Raw genomic sequence first — 9798 nt, 5'->3', positions numbered from 1 at the left:
ATCATTTTCCTCATAAAAGCCAAATAACACCTAAGGTTTACAGATTAAATGTTAGCAGATAATCCCAGGCCACACTATCTGAAGGGTTTAGCTCTAGAGTTGCCAGTTTTTCATTTGAGGCCAGTAAATACACCTGTGAATACCATGCTTACCAAAGTCAACCAGCTTTTAGCTGGAAACTACGCACGTACGTACGTACATACATACATACATACATACATACTGCCATGTTTCAAGTTAACCAGTAGAGAAATTACTACTCTACTCCAGGTTCTGAAAAGGGCTTAAACCTACAAATCCAAAATGCAAAGAAAAACAATGGTACAAGTGAAGCATTCAAAACCAGATTTGGTTCATGTACATGGTCTCTGCACACATGCTCAACTGTTCAGAAGCTTGATCTGAGGTTGAAGTACAAGGGTCACCTTTTTTCTCCGAGGTTCCTCAAAACTGGAGTATACTGAATCATCTCCTGATTCTGTGCAAAACACTTAGATCAATGAAAACCATGACTACAACCTCTCCTGTAGGTATGCCCGTAAGAATTCCTGGACATCATGCACTTTCAGTGCTCCACAGCCTAAATTCCACCCTGCCCACCTTTGTACTGACTTGCCCAGCTTTTACCCCTTACTGACCTGCCAAAGGACACCCACACTCACCTAACCTCAACCTATTTCTCTGAGTTCTAGGCTGGTCTAGTCAATGATAAATGCCCACACCTACATAACCCTAGCTGTCACCAATACCTGAAGACAGGCCTATCTTTGCTTAGGCTATTCAATGTTTTAATTGCCCCAATACCATAACCATTGGTTGTGAGAACAGGCTTTCATCTAGAAACCAGGAAAGGCCAAACAGGACAGGGACCTTATTTTACTGCCCCAAATAAAAAGCCAGAGATGAGGAACATAAGCCAAACTTTTTATTTGTTCACTTCTTGCACTTGAAGTACTCTTCGATGACATCCTTGGCCTGAGATTCTTTGCCATAGTCCTTAAAAAAAATTACATGCAGTTTTTTATTAACGTTTAGAAATCTCTAAGTTCATATGTAACACTAGTTAATAAGATTTAATAATTAGCTAGGTCTTATGAAAATTCTTCTCATCATTAAAAATTGTTGTAGCCATTTTCAGGGACCTTAATGACTTCAATATCCTTAAGGCTCGTAACATGGCTTTACTATTGCCAGCTTTTTCTAAATTTCTGCAGAAACACTTTCAGATAAGCAGATTCAATGGCTGGCTTCTAAAGTATGCTTATTTTTCTTTTCTGAAATGGAGAAAATATTTTTAAACCTGTTGAGAATCACACTTTTTCCTTAAAAAGGTCCTCAAACTTATTTTGATACAGGATTATACATGGTTACCTAGCACAACCTTCATCCCAAAGATAAATACTGACTTACCTTAACCACTACACAACTGCAACCAACCACTTTACGGGGTTTTCCCTCTCTGTCAATTTTACAGAGGCCTACCCATTCCCCTAGTTTCTTGTTGTCATCAACCTGTTGGGGGAATAAGAAAAAAAAAAATTACATTAATAGGCATTAATGCTACTGACAATAAATTAAACCCAAAGGTAGCTGCAGTCAGAAGGGTGACATGGCAGTTTCCTCACAGCAGTTCAGTAGAGGGAGCCAGTTGTCATCATGTACAGCACCAAGATCACCTACCTCCAGGCACCCTACACCTTATTTTCATTCTTTATCAATATCAAAATTAGCATTTAGTTCTGTGGGTATAAAATGCTTTTATAATTAGCTTTAATAAAGCCAAAAATGTCAGACTCCCTGTAATGTTTACACATGCAGAAAGCAATTAAGCTTGAGACTTTGCAAAATTTGCCCTGGTATGAAAATTCTCACCATGAGTAGCATTAATTCCAACATATGACCAGAAACCAGCCCAGTTTCTAACTAAGTTAGATCATCTCTTAACCACTCACACAAATTAAGTTAGATGGGTAACTTACCTTAATTAGGTTGATCTGGTGTTCAGCACAAAGGGCCTCCACCAACTTGACGTACATAGGTTCATCACAATTGGATGCAAGCACACAAAGATGGGCTTGGCGCCTGAAATGCAAAATGCAACTATATTACTACCTTTTACAATGAAAGTAAAATTCAGGTGTAAATCTACCTCTCTTGCACTTTACAAGTGTTATCTTTGCACTGGCTACACTGGCAAAACATCAGCAGTACATTCACTGGAAAACACATCATAAATGTGAACAAAACTGCTTCAGCCTGATAAACCTATTACAAAGCACATACATTTAATTCACTTACAGAAACATTTATCTTCAGTAAATCTTTCCTAACACCAGATTTGCATAAGGAAAGTAACTTAAAAGTTTGTACTCAAAACCATGGTAAGCTTTCTTGTAAGCCAGTCTCTTACACGTACAAAGACCTCTGTTATGTGAAAAATTAACTATCAAATAATTTCAGACACTGTTACCAGCTTAGACAAGGAATACTGTGCAGCACTGCCAAGGTATAAATATTGCAGAAGATTCACACAAATATCTACTGGACTACATCTAAAAGCAGTGCTGTTTTCCACTGGATTCAACCGGCCAGTTTACAACAAAATGAATTAAACTGATTTTATTTTATCTAGCTTGAAAACCCTTAAAAATATATTTAAATCAGGGCCGGCCCGTGGCTCACTCGGTAGAGTGCGGTGCTGATAACACCAAGGCCACGGGTTCGGATCCCATATAGGGATGGCCGGTTCGCTCACTGGCTGAGCGTGGTGCTAACACCAAGTCAAGGGTTAAGATCCCCTTACCGGTCATCTTAAAAGAAAAAAATATATATATATATATATAAATATATATATATTTAAATTCAGATCAAATTAGTAAGTTAAAGTATGCAGTTCTTTTACCAATATAATCAGCCCAAACATCACACCTAAACTAAAACAAACGAGTAGTCACAAGTATTCCAAGTTCAAATAAATTCTGACAACTACTATATTTACTAAATTCATGTAAGTCTAAACGCTTCTGTAACAAACATCAACTTGAAATTCCATTAATTTAGCCTAACGTCTGTCTTGCAAACAGATAAATGAAATGAGGCTCTCCATCTCTTATGCGAAACTACCACAAACTACAGGTTTGTCAGACTATTATGTATCACTCATAAAAGGAGTGAAGGGGTATCCGACACTGTAAGTCATCATCCAAACCCTGTAGTTTTACTTAAGGATCAAGTTCTCATCCCCGTTACAAACAGCAACCCACTTATTTTAAGTGGGCTATTTAGATCTGAGTTCTAATACCTTTTCCTATGTTTCCTGTAGAACGGATGCCATTCAGAACTTTTGTGCTAACACCATGAACTTCACGCTTTCTTCCCTTGGCGGTAGTTTTGTTCCGGTTGCAACAACCCACAGTATTGAGACTGATACACGTACTTGTCTAAGGCTTTGGCAGCTTCGCGAATTCCACGTGCTAGGCCGTCGTGGATGAGGGCGGTCTTCAGCACCTCTTGTAAGGCAGTATTAACGTCCATTACACCTCCAGCAGCAATGCTGAAACACAGATCAGGTCGATCGGTTAAAATCCCGGAACCATTTAACGCCTTGGACTCGGCAGCCGCATACATTATGCAGGACAGGCGCGCTTACGGCGCCACGGCTGACGCAGCCCCGCGCCGACGGCTCCCGGCCCACGCCTCACCCGCGCCCCGGCTCCTGGACTCACCCTTCCTCGGCCATGGCGGTGGGTTACGGGTGAAGCCGAATCTTGAACGCACTAAAAGGCAAAAATACTGACTGATTAAAGTATTAAGTTTAGACCCAGATACTCAATGCTAATGCAGTCAGAACACACCAAGCCACCAACCACAGCACCCGCTGGTCGGCCGCCTCAACTCACCCCGCGATTCCGCCTCCGCGCAACTCCGCGGCGGCAGGGAAAGAGGCCGCACTTGGTCGCAGGACGGTATTTAAGGGTTTTGCGGGCCCCCTGTGCGCATGTGCAATCCCCTCCACGAAAGCGGTAGCTCTCGCGGTGCCGGGTCTCGAGAATTTCTGTTTCCGGGTTGAAGTGGATCGGAGGTAAGGGTACTGCGAATCTTCGATCTCTGCCAAGCCGGTCATTGGCGCGCGAAACAGGCACACGCGGGCAACCTTGCGTCCTCCATCTCGGCCGGGGGCGTGGCCTGCGAAAGCCCAGAGAGCTCAGTCTACGGAGTGCGAGAAAAGCCAAACGCCTTCGTAGTCCTGTATCGCCCCGGGAGTCCTGGTTCTTTCGGAACACCGATTTTAACCCTTTCGACACCACGTTGTCATTTCCTGTCGACTCCACTAGACTGAGCCTTCCTGGGGGGCATACTTTGTCTCTAAGCTACGTCACTCCGAGTGTCCGTGAATGTGTCATTCTGTGGGTGATCTTCATTGTTGTTGTCATGAAAAGAGCGCCTACACGTTTTCACTAGTCGTGAGCACTTCTCAAGTCCCACTTTCCTGGCAGTGTGTCAGTGAAGTGGCCCCTCGGCCAGGGTCCCGGCTTCTAAATGTAGTCGGAGAGTCTGTCCTAAACGAAGTTTTGTTTTGTTTCTAACGCTAGAATGTGCCCTGAATTCGTAGTCCTGCGCAAATCTGGATTCATTAAGTGCATTTTAAACACAATGTGCTTGACACAGGGATAGAGCCTGGGACTGTAGAAGTGAAACACGTAGTCTGAGAAATCCAGCGTTGTTCTGTCCAGGACTTGGCAGAGTTAGGGATGGAATTCCAGAACCCCAAAACTCCATTGTTTTCTGGAAGAAACATGTTTAATTTTGAAATAATTGGCCATTCCCTTACTTACACTTCCAAAGCAAATGCAGGAAACGAAGCTGACTACAATCAGCCCTTTCTTTTAACTTCCTCTCCTGTCAAGTCACCAAGCCAATCAGCAAGTATTAAGCGTTTGGTATGTGCCAGCACTGTGGATACAGTGAACAGATAATGTCAGACTCAGGAGTGCTGTGAAGAAAAAAATGTTTAACTAAAGTAGAGACATACTAGGATTTTCATAAATTGATAAGACTTCATTTTTGGCTTTTCAAATGCTTTCGGTTTCATTTTCAAAGTGATCCCGCTCCTCTCCATCCGTAACTCATACAAATGTTAATTAAGCTTTTAATAAATTTAAAAAAAAAAAAAGTAGCTTTAAGGTTTATAAGGATGAGAAGATTTGCTCTTGCCGCTCAGGGCCACGGGGAGGTGCAAAGTGACATGGGGTTACAGAGTGTGGATGATGTGGAAATGTAAGAGGACTTTAAGCTTGTAGCAGCGTTTGAAACGGACAAAGTAAGGTGTTCCAAACAGGTGAGCATGGAAGAAGAGGGGTTATTCTGAATGGAGGAGTAAATTGGGCAAAGGAGTGGATGCCTCCCTGGCTTTTTTTGGAAATTACTTTAACACACTTGTATTTTCGGAAGAGAATGTGGTAAATAGTGTTTCAGGACATCTCTCATCTAAAGTTAATAAAAATTAATATGCTAAGCATAGTAGATTTTTTCCTCTTCCCGCAAGGGGAATTTGTTAAAGATTTAGGAAATGTAAATGGGGAAAATAATCATTGCTAAACAACATATTTAACGGTGGGGGGAGAATGATTTAGTGCCTTTTAGAGTAGGCTTTTGTTCCCCGCATAGTATCAACCAACTCAGACTTGGTTTCTACCTTCTAGCAGCTCATAATCTGTTCTGTTAACTCAAATATCACGGACCTCTACCTTAATATTTCATCTCAATAAATGCCTTTTTTTGTTGTTTAAAGTGTTTGCCATTGTGCCTGTGAAGTAGTTGTTTACCTTATAAAGAACTTCTTATAAAAATATATGAAAAGTTTCTTAAATATTACCTTTCTCCTTTCTTAAACCATCCAGCACTTGGTATAGTGACTTACTTATTGGAGGCACTAAACAAATGTGGACTGAATTAATTCATTGAATGAAATAGATTAAAGAAGAATCAGGGTAGGGCCGGCCCGTGGCTCACTCGGCAGAGTGCGGTGCTGATAACACCAAGGCCATGGGTTCGGATCCTATATAGGGATGGCCGGTTAGCTCACTGGCTGAGATGGCCGGTTAGCTCACTGGCTGAGCGTGGTGCTGACAACACCAAGCCAAGGGTTGAGATCCCCTTTCCGGTCATCTTTTTAAAAAAAAATGGCCGGTTAGCTCACTGGCTGAGCGTGGTGCTGACAACACCAAGCCAAGGGTTGAGATCCCCTTTCCGGTCATCTTTTTAAAAAAAAATGGCCGGTTAGCTCACTGGCTGAGCGTGGTGCTGACAACACCAAGCCAAGGGTTGAGATCCCCTTTCCGGTCATCTTTTTAAAAAAAAATGGCCGGTTAGCTCACTGGCTGAGCGTGGTGCTGACAACACCAAGCCAAGGGTTGAGATCCCCTTTCCGGTCATCTTTTTAAAAAAAAATGGCCGGTTAGCTCACTGGCTGAGCGTGGTGCTGACAACACCAAGCCAAGGGTTGAGATCCCCTTTCCGGTCATCTTTTTAAAAAAAAATGGCCGGTTAGCTCACTGGCTGAGCGTGGTGCTGACAACACCAAGCCAAGGGTTGAGATCCCCTTTCCGGTCATCTTTTTAAAAAAAAATGGCCGGTTAGCTCACTGGCTGAGCGTGGTGCTGACAACACCAAGCCAAGGGTTGAGATCCCCTTTCCGGTCATCTTTTTAAAAAAAAAAACTGCGTTGGGGGGCCAAGATCCACTGAAGTCATTTTTTTAAAAAAAAAAAAAAAAAAAAAAGAATCAGGGTAGATGTCATACTTGAAGAAAAGCCATATTGAGAACTACTGTCATAAATTAATGTGTCATAAGTTGGTTGGAAGCTTTGGGCACTAAGGAAAACCACTTTTAATTAGAAAAATTTTAAAATCTTCCCACTTTAGGGAGTAGAAATTAAATGTATTTACAATGGATGGAAATGAGTGCTAAGAAATAGAAAAAACTAAAAAATATCATCCTGCTGCAGCTCAGGAATATATAGGTCTAACCCTCATTTATTAGAGCATGTAGTTTTAAACATACTGAAGAAAAATTAATCGTAACTAAAGAATGCCACTATATTAAAGGAGGAATCAAAGGAGTAAGAGAAATTAGTAAGAGGGAAAACAATAAAAAAGAAAGTAAATATATGGATGAATAGGAGTGGAATAGATTAATACAGGCTGTTGGTAGTAGCTTGTAAAGTTAACATGTAAGGCCTTTAATTGCAAAACCCAGTTCATAAAAAAAAAAAAAAAAAAAAAAAAAAAAAAGGTTGTGAGGGAGAATGGGGCTAGGTTATTGTATGTATAGCCAAGTCTGAATCCTATGCCAATAGCTTATATATTTTGAGGGTTGTGTATAATTTTCATCTAAGTTTTCATAAGTCTTCCTAAGAATGTTTCCCATCACTTGTTTTTATTGCTACAAGATGCTGCCCAGAACTGTTTGGGTGCTGTAGCTGCTCACTACAGGTCTGCCTCAGAGTTTGTAGGAACAAAATTTACTGTTGAAGATAGAGATAATACTTGAAGTTTATAAATAAACTAATTATAAACCAGCAACATGGTAGTTTATAAATGGAATAAAGAGTAGTGTCCAATACAGCAAGCCCTAAATTAACGTTAACTTTATTCCCTTGGGATACAAGGAGGGTCTGAGTGTGTGGGACTCCACCCCTCAGTGCTGCTTCCTATAGGGTAGTTCTGCCATTATCTGTGTACATTTCATTTTTCTTTTTCTTTTTTTTTTTTTTTAAAGATGACCGGTAAGGGGATCTTAACCCTTGACTCGGTGTTGTCAGCACCACGCTCACCCAGCGAGCTAACCGGCCATCCCTATATGGGATCCGAACCCGTGGTCTTGGTGTTATCAGCACCACACTCTCCCGAGTGAGCCACGGGCCGGCCTCTGTGTACATTTCTTTTGAAAATGGGTTCTGATGCTCTAAAATGTGTTAGGTGACTACACTGCTTATCAGAGAATCATTGGAATGAAGCCAGCACTGTTCCTGTCCTTAGAAAAAAAATTTTTTTTCTTTTCTGGCAGCTGGCTGGTACAGGGATCCAAACCTTGACCTTGGTGTTATAACACTGCACTCTAATCAGTTGAGTGTCTGGCCAGCCCCTGGAACTCCATTACAAAAAAAAAAAAAAAAAGTTCTATTTATATAACTGATTCTAAACCCAAAAAATGAATGTAAAGGGCAGACTGGTGTTTCAAGTATTCTTTGATATAGATTCTCCTCTCTACCATTTTCTGACTCTATAACCTTGGTAAAAACACTGCCAAATTTTGGGCCTCAAGTACTTCATCTGCAAAGCGAAGCAGGGAATTGAATGAAATGCCCTCAAGGACTCTTTTGGTTTGGACATTCTATGTCATTATTTTGAAACAGTGTTAACTGTTGGTAAATGTCAAACATATAGTACAGTGTCTACCAGATTGGTTTTGTGATGTCACTTGACTTCAGCCACATGACACTAAGCTGAGCTGATGCCAGCTTTTCTCCTATCTCCACTTCACAGCTTCCCGTGTGATCTCTTTATTTGTAAATGACAGTTGTTGCTTTTTAAATATTAGAACAAGCATGTTCATTGTACAAAATGTATGGATAACACTGTATCAATTACAATTCTTTGCATACAACAGAATGAGCTGTCGCCAGCATAAACAACAAAAAATGAATTTATTAGAAAGATAGTGGATGGCTCAGAGAATAGAAGGGTTTCCTGACTAGTCAGGTCTGGAAAATGGATGGTTCCAGGGATTTTGGTTACAGGAATTCATTAAAAGTCTCTTAAGACAGTGCTTCTCAAACTGACTATCTAATTATGTGAGGATTTTTCACTCAATCCATCACAGATTATTAGTTTAATAAAATACAACAAATATTAATTACTAGGAGGTTCTGCAAAACTTATCCTGCAGATAAATATAATTCTGAAAATGTTAAAAACAACTACCTAAAGACACTGGAGAGTGACCGAAAGCAGACAGAACTGGAGGATAGGAGTGGGGACCAACACTGGTTAGAAGAAATGGTGTTGGCTGATTTCTCATTTTTATGGGTTTTAGCGTGAAGGCAGCACCCAGTCAATGCCATATAGAACAACTAGCAGTCAGAATACCTCAGTTTTATTGCCTTGAAAACCAGAGGACAGAGTTTGGAGTGCTGGAAATTGAAGGGAGGAGGGAAATCTCAAAAAGGAGAAAGCAAGAGGGGGGAAGACCAAAATTCTGTGTATAAGCTCTAACTAAATCTCTGGCTATACCCTGAACTACACATGCATGGGGTAACTCCAAGCAGTACAGCTAAGGCTAAACAAAATTCATGAAGATTTCAGCTGTTTCTTTTCCCATCACCGAGGAAACAGATTATAAAGTTTGAGTCAATGTAGGTTAACTCTCTGCTAACATTTTTTTAAAATCAATATTTTCCTTGGAAGAATATAACAGAATCCAGAATCTCTACAATGAATTACGAACAATGTTCTTGAGGTGATCCAAAAATTATTAAATATACTAAGATATTGAAAAACATTACTCATACTGAAGAGAAAAGGTAATCTATGGAAACCAATCCCAAAATGATCAAATGTTAGAATTAGCAGACAAGAGTTTTAAAGCAGCTATTAAAAATATAGTCTAGAATGTAAAAAAATTATCATAATCAATGAACACATGGGAAAAATAGGAACTATAAAAGAGGATCAAATAGAAATTTGAGGGCCGGCCCGGTGGCGCACTGCTACAGTGCGCTGCTTGGGAGCGCGGCGG

The 9798-nt window shown here is 40.7% G+C and overlaps 1 protein-coding gene across 1 annotated transcript; it reads right to left on the bottom strand.

Moving 5' to 3' along the window:
- Nucleotides 1–903: 903 nt before the first annotated feature.
- Nucleotides 904–3996, bottom strand: RPS12 (ribosomal protein S12). The gene is made up of 6 exons (XM_008586969.1): nt 3900–3996; nt 3726–3776; nt 3437–3553; nt 1980–2082; nt 1411–1512; nt 904–996 (listed from the first exon to the last, which is right to left on the bottom strand). Exons 2-6 carry the CDS (start codon nt 3737–3739, stop codon nt 934–936), a joined length of 399 nt encoding a protein of 132 aa, XP_008585191.1. The 5' UTR covers nt 3740–3776; nt 3900–3996; the 3' UTR covers nt 904–933.
- Nucleotides 3997–9798: the final 5802 nt, after the last annotated feature.

The sequence above is a fragment of the Galeopterus variegatus genome, unplaced genomic scaffold (genome assembly GCF_000696425.1).
Source record: "Galeopterus variegatus unplaced genomic scaffold, G_variegatus-3.0.2 Scaffold114, whole genome shotgun sequence".
NCBI lineage: Eukaryota > Metazoa > Chordata > Mammalia > Dermoptera > Cynocephalidae > Galeopterus > Galeopterus variegatus.
The sequence above is the reverse complement of the archived record's forward strand: the minus strand, read 5'-3'. Positions and strand labels throughout refer to the sequence as shown.